Below are 14,021 nucleotides of genomic sequence, written 5' to 3' on the forward strand. Positions count from 1 at the left end.
CAGGAGCTGACAGAGGAGGGCAGAGAAACCAGGAGCTGATGGAGGAGGGCGGAGAAACCAGGAGCTGATGGAGGAAGGCAGGGAAACCAGGAGCTTGTGGAAGAGACTGCAAAGTCAGGAGCTGATCTGAGACTTGGACAACTACTTGCACCAGGAGGGTTGTTAATATGAGAGAAGGCTAAAGCCGTCAGACGTGGGACAACCTGCTCTACTAGACGCCATCAGGACCCTTCACATCTCACTGCGAGACCCAAATAAAGAGACACCAGAACAGAGAGGGGTGGACGGGGGATGGGACGTCTCATTGCCGTAAACGCCATATTTCTCAGTATTCACTCCATTTATTGCATCAGTTTTATTTCCTGCGCTAAACTTAAAAATGAGAAGAAAATGAGCGGATAATATTCTGGTGAGAAGTACGATGCAGTGATATAAAGTCTCACATTCTGGACATCGCAGTTTGAAAATGGTGGCAATGACTGTTCGACGCATGAAAAGTCGCAATCTCCTCACAATTCTTCACTAATGCGCGACATTGGAAGCGCTGCGCTCCGACAAGTGCATAGAAATCTTCTGCAAATGTATCCACAAGGCGCAACCTGTGATCGCCAAGAACGGTGGAGAACAACAAAGATCTGGCGCAAATGACGGCATCTTTGGTAAATGTGGGCCAGTCTTGTTCTGGGAACCCCAAAGATGGCGGCCGCTCTCCAAGAGGTCAGTACATTGTGCACAGAACACCAGCGGCTGCGGTCGGAGAGGCGCGTCCTGGTGGATTTTGGAGCAGCGCTGTTTTGTCTGAGTTTGTTTTTCCCCCACTTATTTTGGTCGCCATCTTGGCTCGTAAATTGCAGAAGTGGATTCGCCCGTCCTCCTTTCAGGAATGGATCCAACTGTAACGCACCCGCAGCTGTGAGACGTTCGCTTCAGGACGCACTCTACTCACTGACACGAAGCAGAGGTTTTACAAACAGAGATGAACTGAGACGTGAAGCTCATGAGAAAGTGGAAGGACAAAAAAAAAAGGAAAAAAAAAAAAGGAAAAATGCGCCTAACCGGGAGCGTGAGCGGAGCGGCTGTGCGCTGCTCTCTGGTATCTGCCGGCTCCAGCACAAACAGTACAAATAAATAAAAGGCGTCTGGATTTGAAGAATTAAAATGATAATTAGAACAATGCGGGAGCGGGTAATTAGTGGCGGGGGAGGGGGCTGCATTGTCATTATTAATTACCCGGAGAGGATTTGCTGAACTCTCCGCTGCCGGAGTTTAATGAAGGATTTGTGCGCCGTTCACTGCTTCAGGGGGAAAAAAATGCCGCACGAAGCCGGGGGAGGGGCGACCGATGCGACCAAACCTCAATGTCAGTCACTCCGGACCGCTGACAGCTCAAAGTCACTGACAGGGCGGGAACGCCGACATCGGGACGGGGCGAGGACACGGAGAGCCTGACTATAAAGCCCTGCGCAGAGCAGCTCCTGTGCCGCGTCCCTATGACAACTCTTCCTGTCACTGCAGCATTGTGACTGGGGGACTGTGACAAAGATACAAAGAACTGAAATATAAAGTGATGCTGCAGTCAGAAGATCTGGGGTAAATCTGGGATATGTCCACATGACAACTCTTCCTGTCCTTGCAGTCTGACAGTGCTGTTATTGTGGGACCACGCACCCAGTGGGGTACAGACCAGCAGCAGGCTACCACCCCCTCATTGTTATTTCAACTGTTTCAGCATCCGATGAGAGAGGGAACGTCGGCTGACGCCAGCACTCCCATCATCCCCCCTCTGCGTCTGAGGACGTCACTACAGCGCGACCACTGTGCCGAGAAGAGCGGGGAGTCAGGAGACCGGAGCAGCGGGGAGCGAGGAGAGGGGAGTGTTCCATTATTTCTGTATGGGGCAATATAGGGGTCCATCATACTGTATGGGGCAATATAGGGGGCTCGCCATACTGTATGGGGCAATATAGGGGGTCCACCATACTGTATAGGGCAATATGGGGTGCTTATTATACTGTATGGGGCAATATAGGGGGTCCACCATACTGTATGGGGCAATATAGGGGGTCCACCATACTGTATGGGGCAATATAGGGGTCCATCATACTGTATAGGGCAATATGGGGTGCTTATTATACTGTATGGGGCAATATAGGGGGCCCACCATACTGTATGGGGCAATATAGGGGGTCCATCATACTGTATGGGGCAATATAGGGGTCCATCATACTGTATGGGGCAATATAGGGGGCTCACCATACTGTATGGGGCAATATAGGGGGCTCACCATACCATATGCGGCAATATAGGAGGTCCATCATACTGTATAGGGCAATATAGGGGTCCATCATACTGTATGGGGCAATATAGGGGGCTCGCCATACTGTATGGGGCAATATAGGGGGCTCACCATACCGTATGCGGCAATATAGGGGGTCCATCATACTGTATGGGGCAATATAGGGGTCCATCATACTGTATGGGGCAATATAGGGGGCTCGCCATACTGTATGGGGCAATATAGGGGGTCCACCATACTGTATAGGGCAATATGGGGTGCTTATTATACTGTATGGGGCAATATAGGGGTCCATCATACTGTATGGGGCAATATAGGGGGCTCGCCATACTGTATGGGGCAATATAGGGGGTCCACCATACTGTATAGGGCAATATGGGTTGCTTATTATACTGTATGGGGCAATATAGAGGGTCCATCATACTGTATGGGGCAATATAGGGGGTCCATCACACTGTATGGGGCAATATGGGGGGCTCACCACTCACCATACTGTATGAGGCAATATAGGGAGTCATCATACTGTATAGGGCAATATAGGAGGCCCATCATACTGTATGGGGCAATATAGAGGGCTCACCATACTGTATGAGGCAATATAGGGGGTCCATCACACTGTATGGTGCAATATAAGGGGCCCATCATACTGTATGGGGCAATATAGGGGGTCCACCATACTGTATGGGGAAATATAGGGGGTCCACCATACTGTATGGGGCAATATAGGAGGTCCATCATACTGTATGGGGCAATATGGGGTGCTCATCATACTGTATGGGGCAATTTTGGGGGCTCACCATACTGTATGGGGCAATATAGGGGGTCCATCATACTGTATGGGGTAATATAGGAGGCTCGCCATACTGTATGGTGCAATATAGGGGGTCCACCATACTGTATAGGGCAATATGGGGTGCTTATTATACTGTATGGGGCAATATAGGGGGCCCACCATACTGTATGGGGCAATATAGGGGGCTCACCATACTGTATGAGGCAATATAGGGGGTCTATCATACTGTATGGGGCAATATAGGGGGCCCATCATACTGTATGGTGCAATATAGGGGGTCCACCATACTGTATAGGGCAATATGGGGTGCTTATTATACTGTATGGGGCAATATAGGGGGCCCACCATACTGTATAGGGCAATATGGGGTGCTTATTATACTGTATGGGGCAATATAGGGGGCCCACCTTACTGTATGGGGCAATATAGGGGGCTCACCATACTGTATGAGGCAATATAGGGGGTCCACCATACTGTATGGGGCAATATAGGGGGTTCACTATACTGTATGGGGCAATATAGGGGGCTCAATATACTGTATGGGGCAATATAGGGGGCTCACCATACCGTATGGGGCAATATAGGGGGTCCATCATACTGTATGGGGCAATATAGGGGGCTCACCATACTGTATGGGGCAATATAGGGGGTCCTCCACACTGTATGGGGCAATATAGGGGGTTCACTATACTGTATGGGGCAATATAGGGGGCTCAATATACTGTATGGGGCAATATAGGGGGCTCACCATACCGTATGGGGCAATATAGGTGCCCACCATACTGTATGGGGCAATATAGGGGGCCCACCGTACTGTATGGGGCAATATAGGGGGCTCACCATACTGTATAGGGCAATATAGGGGGCTCACCATACAGTATTACTAAGAACTCGGGTGTTATGTAACTGCACTTCTGCTTTTTACTTATTTAGTTACAGCAGGGTTGTTGCTCATTTTGTTTCTTGTAGGTTTTGTGTGTTTTTTGGCCAATGTGAACAGGCGTTTATGTGCTGCACGTATACCAACTGAATCCAAGCTCAACTTGTGTGTTTCTTTCTTTGTATGGAAGACTGTGTGGAGCTCTGAGGACAAAGACTTCAATAATAACACGGAGATGCCGGGAAGAAACTGGGGACAGAGATACCCGGGTCACATATGGATCCATGTGAGAAACTCTGCTTCCCCATCAGACAAATCTACAAGGAAAGAAGCCGCCTGAGCCACTTCCACCACCTGCGTCCTGTCCATCTACATCCCATCCACCACAGCCGCAGCCTGCGCTCCATCCACCACAGCCGCAGCCTGCGCTCCATCCACCGCAGCCTGCGCTCCATCCACCATAGCCCTGCATGCGCTCCATCCACCACAGCCTGCGCTCCATCCACCACAGCCGCAGCCTGCGCTCCATCCACCGCAGCCTGCGCTCCATCCACCACAGCCTGCGCTCCATCCACCACAGCCGCAGCCTGCGCTCCATCCACCGCAGCCTGCGCTCCATCCACCACAGCCGCAGCCTGCGCTCCATCCACCGCAGCCTGCGCTCCATCCACCACAGCCTGCGCTCCATCCACCACAGCCGCAGCCTGCGCTCCATCCACCGCAGCCTGCGCTCCATCCACCATAGCCCTGCATGCGCTCCATCCACCACAGCCTGCGCTCCATCCACCACAGCCGCAGGTTGCGCTCCATCCACCACAGCCTGCGCTCCATCCACCACAGCCGCAGGTTGCGCTCCATCCACCACAGCCTGCGCTCCATCCACCACAGCCACAGCCTACGCTCCATCCACCACAGCCTGAGCTCCATCCACCACAGCCTGCGCTCCATCCACCACAGCCACAGCCTACGCTCCATCCACCACAGCCTGAGCTCCATCCACCACAGCCCTGCATGCCCTCCACCATAGCCCTGCATGCGCTCCATCCACCACAGCCTGCGCTCCATCCACCACAGCCGCAGGTTGCGCTCCATCCACCACAGCCGCTGCATGCCCTCCATCCACCACAGCCGCAGCCTGCGCTCCATCCACCACAGCCGCAGCCTGCGCTCCAACCACCACAGTTGCTGCATGCGCTCCATCCACCACAGCCGCTGCCCGTGACAAGTCCTCCACAGTTGACACATCCACCATCTATATTCCATCCACTATCTACAACCTGTCCACCACAGTCACCATCTACTAGATCCCGTGCACCGCGGACAACGCCCGTATCCTGCCCACCATCTACTAGATCTCGTCCACCACAGCCACCATCTACTAGATAGAGTTCACCATGGCCGCTGACTGTATATCATCCACCACAGCCACCACCTACTAGATAGAGTTCACCATGGCCGCTGACTGTATATCATCCACCACAGCCACCACCTACTACATCCCATACACCATGGAAACCATCTACTAGATCCCATCCACCACAGGCACCTCACATATCCCAGCCACCATCTACTAGATCCCTTGCACCACAACCACCGCGCATTTCCTGGCCACCATCTACTAGATCCCGTGCACCACGGCCACCGCGCATATCCCGGCCACCATCTACTAGATCCCTTGCACCACGGCCACTGCGCATTTCCTGGCCACCATCTACTAGATCCCGTGCACCACGGCCACCGCGCATATCCCAGCCACCATCTACTAGATCCCTTGCACCACAGCCACCGTGCATTTCCTGGCCACCATCTACTAGATCCCGTGCACCACGGCCATCGCGCATATCCCGGCCACCATCTACTAGATCCCTTGCACCACGGCCACTGCGCATATCCCGACCACCATCTACTAGATGCCTTGCACCACAGCCACCGCGCATATCCCGGCCACCATCTACTAGATCCCTTGCACCACGGCCACTGCGCATATCCCGGCCACCATCTACTAGATCCCTTGCACCACGGCCACTGCGCATATCCCGACCACCATCTACTAGATGCCTTGCACCACAGCCACCGCGCATATCCCGGCCACCATCTACTAGATCCCGTGCACCACGGCCGCCATCGACTAGATCCCGTGCCCCACGGCCGCCATCTACTAGTTCCTGTGCACCACGGCCACCATCTACTAGATCCCGTGCACCACGGCCACCATCTACTAGATCCCGTGCACCACGGCCACCATCTACTAGATCCCATGCACCATGGCCACTGCGCATATCCCGGCCACCATCTACTAGATCCCGTGCACCACGGCCACCATCTACTAGATCCCGTGCACCACAGCCACCATCTACTAGATCCTGTGCACCATGGCCACCATCTACTAGATCCCGTGCACCATGGCCACCATCTACTAGATCCCGTGCACCGCGGCCACCTCCTGCATCCCGCCCACAACAGCTGCTGTCAATAATAAATGTCAGTCGCAGAAGCTGAGACGAATGGAACAGATTTTCAGCTCCAGAAATCTCAGAGGCAAATCTGCCGCAATCATGCCGCTCTTTCCTCTCCCCGGCTGCGGCGCAGGTTGGACTCCCTGCTTCGGCTGCGGTCACACTATCAGGATTTGGTCAGTTTTTCAGATCAGTATCTGTAGCCAAAACCAGGAGTGGGTGATAAATGCAGAAGTGGTGACGAGTTCCTATTACGCTTTTCCTCTGATTGCTCCTCTCCTGGTTCTGGCCACAAATACTGATGTAAAATACTGACCGAATACTGAGCGTGTGACCGTAGTCTTACCCACAATCTTAGGGCACATCATCAGATTTTGGCGCTTCTGTGAACACGCTGCTCGCTGGTGACATTGGCGCCGGTTTCCTTCCGCAGTACCTGTATCAGCGCGGTAACGATCGCAGTCTGTCAGGACCCCTCCCCCACCCCGGGGATTAATGTCTTCGTTAGCTAATCTGCTTTACTGCTGCATTTCTAATCCAATTAAAGCTGTCAGCCCCGAGTGATGGAGATCAGCAGCCGCTCAGGACAGGACAGAAGACCCCGACCCAGTGCTGAGCCCTGGAGATCCGCTGCGCTCAGTGCCGGTCTGTGCAGAGGATGCCACACAGAAACAATCAGAGGGGGCACCCCGAGACCACCGGTGACTATTACTGGCGAATCTCACACCATCACAGCACACAGAGGTGCTCGACCCTCCGTGACTCCCCATGGCAGTCTTCACTGCAGTCCTCACATTCTACTCACTCAGGATGAGCCCAGCACAGAGGGCGCCATACAGCGTCCGCCATAACCGACATGTTTCATCTGAGCGTCTGCAGAATAGCGCAGTCACATGACCCACGCAGAGCGCTCAGCTACAGGCAGCGACACACGGGGGACGCAGGAGACCGCTCACCGCCGGATTTCATGGGTGGTTTTCTCTTACTACGTCCCATTAGTAACGTAATGAGAAAAGACAATGGACGGAAGAAACTACTGCAACAATCAGAGAAGCGAGGAGAGAGTCAACGGGGCAGAGCTGATAGAAGAGGCCGCAAAACCAGCTGGCGGAGGAGGACGGAGAAACTAGGAGCTGGCGGAGGAGGGCGGAGAAACCAGGAGCTGGTGGAGGAGGGCGGAGAAACCAGGAGCTGACAGAGGAGGGTGGAGAAACCAGGAGCTGGCGGAGGAGGACGGAGAAACTAGGAGCTGGCGGAGGAGGGCGGACAAACCAGGAGCTGACGGAGGAGGACGGAGAAACCAGGAGCTGGCGGAGGAGGACGGAGAAACTAGGAGCTGGCGGAGGAGGGCGGAGAAACCAGGAGCTGACATAGGAGGGCGGAGAAACCAGGAGCTGGCGGAGGAGGACGGAGAAACTAGGAGCTGGCGGAGTAGGGCAGAGAAACCAGGAGCTGGCGGAGGAGGGCGGAGAAACCAGGAGCTGACGGAGGAGGGAGGAGAAACCAGGAGCTGGCGGAGGAGGGCGGAGAAACCAGGAGCTGACAGAGGAGGGTGGAGAAACCAGGAGCTGGCGGAGGAGGGCGGAGAAACTAGGAGCTGGCGGAGGAGGGCGGAGAAACCAGGAGCTGACAGAGGAGGACGGAGAAACCAGGAGCTGGCGGAGGAGGACGGAGAACCCAGGAGCTGACAGAGGAGGGTGGAGAAACCAGGAGCTGGCGGAGGAGGGCGGAGAAACCAGGAGCTGACAGAGGAGGGCAGGGAAACCAGGAGCTGACGGAGGAGGGCGGACAAACCAGGAGCTGACGGAGGAGGGCGGAGAAACTAGGAGCTGGCGGAGGAGGACGGAGAAACCAGGAGCTGACGGAGGAGGGCGGAAAAACTAGGAGCTGGCGGAGGAGGGCGGAGAAACCAGGAGCTGACAGAGGAGGGCGGAGAAACCAGGAGCTGGCGGAGGAGGACGGAGAAACCAGGAGCTGACAGAGGAGGACGGAGAAACTAGGAGCTGGCGGAGGAGGACGGAGAAACCAGGAGCTGACGGAGGAGGGCGGAGAAACTAGGAGCTGGCGGAGGAGGGCGGAGAAACCAGGAGCTGACAGAGGAGGGCGGAGAAACCAGGAGCTGGCGGAGGAGGATGGAGAAACCAGGAGCTGACAGAGGAGGACGGAGAAACTAGGAGCTGGCGGAGGAGGGCGGAGAAACCAGGAGCTGACAGAGGAGGGCGGAGAAACCAGGAGCTGGCGGAGGAGGACGGAGAAACCAGGAGCTGGCGGAGGAGGGCGGAGAAACCAGGAGCTGACAGAGGAGGGCGGAGAAACCAGGAGCTGACGGAGGAGGGCGGAGAAACTAGGAGCTGACGGAGGAGGATGGAGAAACCAGGAGCTGGCGGAGGAGGTCGGAGAAACCAGGAGCTGATGGAGGAGGGTGGAGAAACTAGGAGCTGGCGGAGGAGGGCGGAGAAACAAGGAGCTGGAGGAGGAGGGCGGAAAAACCAAGAGCTGACAGAGGAGGGTGGAGAAACCAGGATCTGACGGAGGAGGGAGGAGAAACCAGGAGCTGGCGGAGGAGGGCGGAGAAACCAGGAGCTCACGGAGGAGGATGGAGAAACCAGGAGCTGACAGAGAAGGGCAGGGAAACCAGGATCTGACAGAGGAGGGCAGAGAAACCAGGAGCTGACGGAGGAGGGCGGAGAAACCAGGAGCTGACGGAGGAGGGCGGAAAAACCAGGAGCTGACGGAGGAAGGCGGAGAAACCAGGAGCTGACGGAGGAGGGCGGAAAAACCAGGAGCTGACGGAGGAGGGCGGGGAAACCAGGAGCTGACGGAGGAAGGCAGGAAAACCAGGAGCTGACAGAGGAGGGCGGAAAAACCAGGAGCTGACGGAGGAGGGCAGAGAAACCAGGAGCTGACGGAGGAGGGCGGAAAAACCAGGAGCTGACGGAGGAGGGCGGCGAAACCAGGAGCTGACAGAGGAAGGCAGGAAAACCAGGAGCTGACAGAGGAGGGCGGGGAAACCAGGATCTGGCGGAGGAGGGCAGAAAAAGACACCAGGATCTGGCAGAGGAGGGCGGAAAAACCAGGAGCTGAAAGAGGATTATAGTGTATTGTATGTATTGAATATATTGTGTATAATAGAGGGTCTAAGGATACGTTCACATTTGCGGTCTGCGCCGCAGCGTCGCCGCATGCGTCATGCGCCCCTATATTTAACATGGGGGCGCATGGACATGCGTCGCACTTGCGTTTTGCGCCGCATGCGTCCCTGCGGCGCCCGCGTCCGGGCGCAGAGGACGCAGCAAGTTGCATTTTTGCTGCGTCCAAAATCAATCAAAAAAAGGACGCATGCGGCGCAAAACGCAGCGTTGTGCATGCGTTTTGCTGCGTTTTTGTTTGCGTTGTGCGTTGCAGCGCCCAACGCAAATGTGAACGTAGCCTTAGTTAGGTTTGGTGGGGGGATTGGGGGGTTCAACGGCGGTGATAAGAGACTGATCTGGCCTGGCCCAGGGAAAAACTTTGGGGCCTGATCCTAGCTCGGATAATTCCTGAACTTTGTGGCCAGAGCTGGATCAGGGGTGGCGGGATAGTTAGTGTAGGTGTGTGTATATATATTAAAATAAATAAATAAATAAAATAAAAAAATTGTTAATTTTGTATACTGTGTAGTGATGAGCGAATATACTCATTACTCGAGATTTCCCGAGCACGCTCGGGGGTCCTCCAAGTATTTTTTAGTGCTCAGAGATTTAGTTTTTATTGCCGCAGCTGAATGATTTACATCTGTTAGCCAGCATAAGTACATGTGGGGGTTGTCTGGTTGCTAGGAAATCCCCACATGTACTTATGCTGGCTAACAGATGTAAATCTTTCAGCTGCGGCGCTAAAAACTAAATCTTCGAGCACTAAAAAATACTTGGAGGACCCCCGAGCGTGCTCGAGAAATCTTGAGTAACGAGTATATTCGCTCATCACTAATACTGTGTTGTGTTTAGGGTTGTTGTAGGGTGAATGTGGTGGTGTAAGGGGGTGGCTGTAAGGTGAGGCAGTGGGACCAGTAGGGTTTTGTTGTGTTTGCGGTGTTGTATAGTGTTTGGTTTAGTATAATGTGTTTATAGTGTATATATTGTATATAATATTGTATATAGGACGGTGTGAATGTAGTTGGGGTTGTATATAGTAGTGTGAATGAAGCTGGGCCGGGGGTCTTACATGATTTTATACTTTATTTTACGGGGGTATTCATGTAGTTATAGTTATTTTGTTTCTTCCCTTTTAGTTTTGTTTTCTTTATTTTAATTTTTTTTCCCCTGATTTGTAGGTCAAGAAACTTTTCTCCATTTAGTTTCCATTTCTGGTTTATTTCTTTGTGATTTGTCTGATTGGAGCTTTGTTCTTGTTTTGTTCTGTTGTGTCTGATCCTGTAATGTATCGTAGTTGTGTCATGTGATGTATCTATATATACAGTTAGGTCCATATATATTTGGACAGAGACAACATTTTTCTAATTTTGGTTATAGACATTACCACAATGAATTTTAAACAAAACAATTCAGATGCAGTTGAAGTTCAGACTTTCAGCTTTCATTTGAGGGTATCCACATTAAAATTGGATGAAGGGTTTAGGAGTTTCAGCTCCTTAACCTGTGCCACCGTTTTTAAAGGGACCAAAAGTAATTGGACAATTGACTCCAAGGCTATTTCATGGACAGGTGTGGGCAATCCCTTCGTTAGGTCATTCTGAATTAAGCAGATAAAAGGCCTGGAGTTGATTTGAGGTGTGGTGCTTGCATTTGGAAGGTTTTGCTGTGAAGTAAACATGCGGTAAAGGAGCTCTCCATGCAGGTGAAACAAGCCATCCTTAAGCTGCGAAAACAGAAAAAACCCATCCGAGAAATTGCTACAATATTAGGAGTGGCAAAATCTACAGTTTGGTACATCCTGAGAAAGAAAGCACTGGTGAACTCAACAATGCAAAAAGACCTGGGCGCCCACGGAAGACAACAGTGGTGGATGATCGCAGAATAATCTCCATGGTGAAGAGAAACCCCTTCACAACAGCCAACCAAGTGACCACCACTCTCCAGGAGGTCGGCGTATCAATATCCAAATCTACCATAAAGAGAAGACTGCATGAAAGTAACTACAGAGGGTTCACTGCACGGTGCAGACCTACAATCTATTACTCCCTGTTATCAGCCATAATGGGGGAGCTGACTGAGATCAGCGGTGGATGAGCAGGTGTTCAGGGGGATGGGGTCCTGTGTTACCAGTGTGCGGGGGTCCTGTGTAACCAGAGTGCAGGGGGTCCTGTGTAACCAGTGTGCAGGGGGGTCCTGTGTAACCAGTGTGCGGGGGGGTCCTGTCTTACCAGTGTGCGGGGGGTCCTGTGTCACCAGAGTGCGGGGGGGTCCTGTGTTACCAGTGTGCGGGGGGGTCCTGTGTTACCAGCGTGCGGGGGGTCCTGTGTTACCAGTGTGCGGGGGGTCCTGCGTTACCAGTGTGCGGGGGGTCCTGCGTTACCAGTGTGCGGGGGGTCCTGCGTTACCAGTGTGCGGGGGGTCCTGTGTTACCAGCGTGCGGGGGGTCCTGTGTTACCAGTGTGCGGGGGGTCCTGTGTTACCAGTGTGCGGGGGGTCCTGCGTTACCAGCGTGCGGGAGTCCTGCGTTACCAGTGTGCGGGGGGTCCTGTGTTACCAGTGTGCGGGGGGTCCTGTGTTACCAGTGTGCGGGGGGTCCTGCGTTACCAGTGTGCGGGGGGTCCTATGTTACCAGTGTGCGGGGGGTCCTGCGTTACCAGTGTGCGGGGGGTCCTGCGTTACCAGTGTGCGGGGGGTCCTGCGTTACCAGTGTGCGGGGGGTCCTATGTTACCAGCGTGCACCACTACACAGGCTCAGTAATCACAGATCGCTCACCTTCAGAGCTCGCACTTTTTTGGCGAGGAGGGTCTCCACGTCGCCCGCCACCTTCTCCACCAGCCTGCGGGGGACGTTCTCCTTCACTTCAAACAGATTCCTCTTGTCTCTGTAGAGCTGCAGGAAGACAGAAAACAAATGTCAGGAAAGTGGCACACCGCAAATGGCGGCACAGAAAGGAAAATAAATAAAAGCAAAGTCATTCACTGACAGCAAGCAGAGATCTAGAAAATGGCAGCACAAAGTGTATCATACACAGACTGGACATCGGCCCTTTAAGTACGAGATTCGGGGTCCCCGATATTCCCCCCTCCCCATTATTACACATCTCCGCTCTTTGCTGAGCTCAGCTGCTTGTCTGCCGCTCCCACCGGACCCCTCACAGCTGCGCTCATCACCGGCCGCCGGAAGATTATGGGAAGGGGATTGAGATCTCACTGGATGGCGGCGCAGTGCCGAGTCAGCATCTGACAGCCGCAGATATTACATCAGATCTTTATGTGCTGAGTCTGAAGATCCGAGCCGCGAATCCCCAAACCCCGAGGGGGTCATATCTCCTACAGAGACCCCCAGAGAAAACCAGCAGAGGCTGTGTAACAGCAGAATAGTGAGTGCAGCTCTGGAGGTGACTGGTGGATAAGATACGATGTAACAGCAGAATAGTGAGTGCAGCTCTGGAGGTGACTGGTGGATAACACATGATGTAACAGCAGAATAGTGAGTGCAGCTCTGGAGGTGACTGGTGGATAACACATGATGTAACAGCAGAATAGTGAGTGCAGCTCTGGAGGTGACTGGTGGATAACACATGATGTAACAGCAGAATAGTGAGTGCAGCTCTGGAGGTGACTGGTGGATAAGATACGATGTAACAGCAGAATAGTGAGTGCAGCTCTGGAGGTGACTGGTGGATAACACATGATGTAACAGCAGAATAGTGAGTGCAGCTCTGGAGGTGACTGGTGGATAACACATGATGTAACAGCAGAATAGTGAGTGCAGCTCTGGAGGTGACTGGTGGATAACACATGATGTAACAGCAGAATAGTGAGTGCAGCTCTGGAGGATAAGACATGATGTAATAGAGTAGTGACCGCAGCTCTGGAGGTGACTGGAGCAGACAGCTGTCACTCCAGTACAAGGAGACGTCGCAGTATCGGACTCTTCGTACAGGCCAGATTAGGCTCACGCCGCAGTAACATGTGAGGGGTATCAGAGGTCACGGTGGGGGTGATTTGGCGGCAGATCCTCTTGGTCCCGGACTGGGGAAGGCATTATCCGGTGCACAGGGCACAGCCTCTGACAGCGGCGCTCCTCCCACAGCGCAGCTATTCCCAAATCTCCCAATTACTGCGGGAAGCATCGATCTGTGCCATCATCCTCCCCGGAGACCCGCAGAGCATCGCTCCTCGTCGCGCACCTCACATCATGGCGGCGATTTATTATTCCGGAACATCTGTCAGGCTTTTATGGAGGCGATTACTCCCGGAGAGGCGGAGGGGAAGCGCAGGATCTTCCGCGTCACAAAATGTCACGTCTGGGTTTATGCTTTATTGCCACTTCTGCCTCCAGAAAAATAAAAAAATAAAAAAGACAAAATCCCAGTAAATATACGTCCTGGGGTCTACTGCTACCCGAAAAGCTGGGTGACCACCAGTAGAGCCACCGCAACAGAGAGCACTCAGCTTT

At 53.5% G+C, this 14,021-nt stretch overlaps 1 protein-coding gene across 8 annotated transcripts in view; it reads right to left on the bottom strand.

Annotated features, from left to right (window-relative positions):
• CACNA2D2 (calcium voltage-gated channel auxiliary subunit alpha2delta 2) overlaps positions 1–14,021 on the bottom strand; it is a 208,470-nt gene that overhangs the window by 98,525 nt on the left and 95,924 nt on the right. For all 8 annotated transcript variants that reach the window (XR_013218499.1, XR_013218503.1, XR_013218500.1 and 5 more), the window contains exon 3: positions 12,333–12,449. Coding sequence is in view for 1 of the 8 variants with exons in the window: in XM_077277026.1 (XP_077133141.1) it covers positions 12,333–12,449 (117 nt within the window). In the remaining 7 variants the exon portion in view is untranslated. The remainder of the gene's footprint in view (positions 1–12,332; positions 12,450–14,021) is intronic.

The sequence above is a fragment of the Ranitomeya variabilis genome, chromosome 8, assembly GCF_051348905.1.
Source record: "Ranitomeya variabilis isolate aRanVar5 chromosome 8, aRanVar5.hap1, whole genome shotgun sequence".
In the NCBI taxonomy this organism is placed as follows: Eukaryota; Metazoa; Chordata; class Amphibia; order Anura; family Dendrobatidae; genus Ranitomeya; species Ranitomeya variabilis.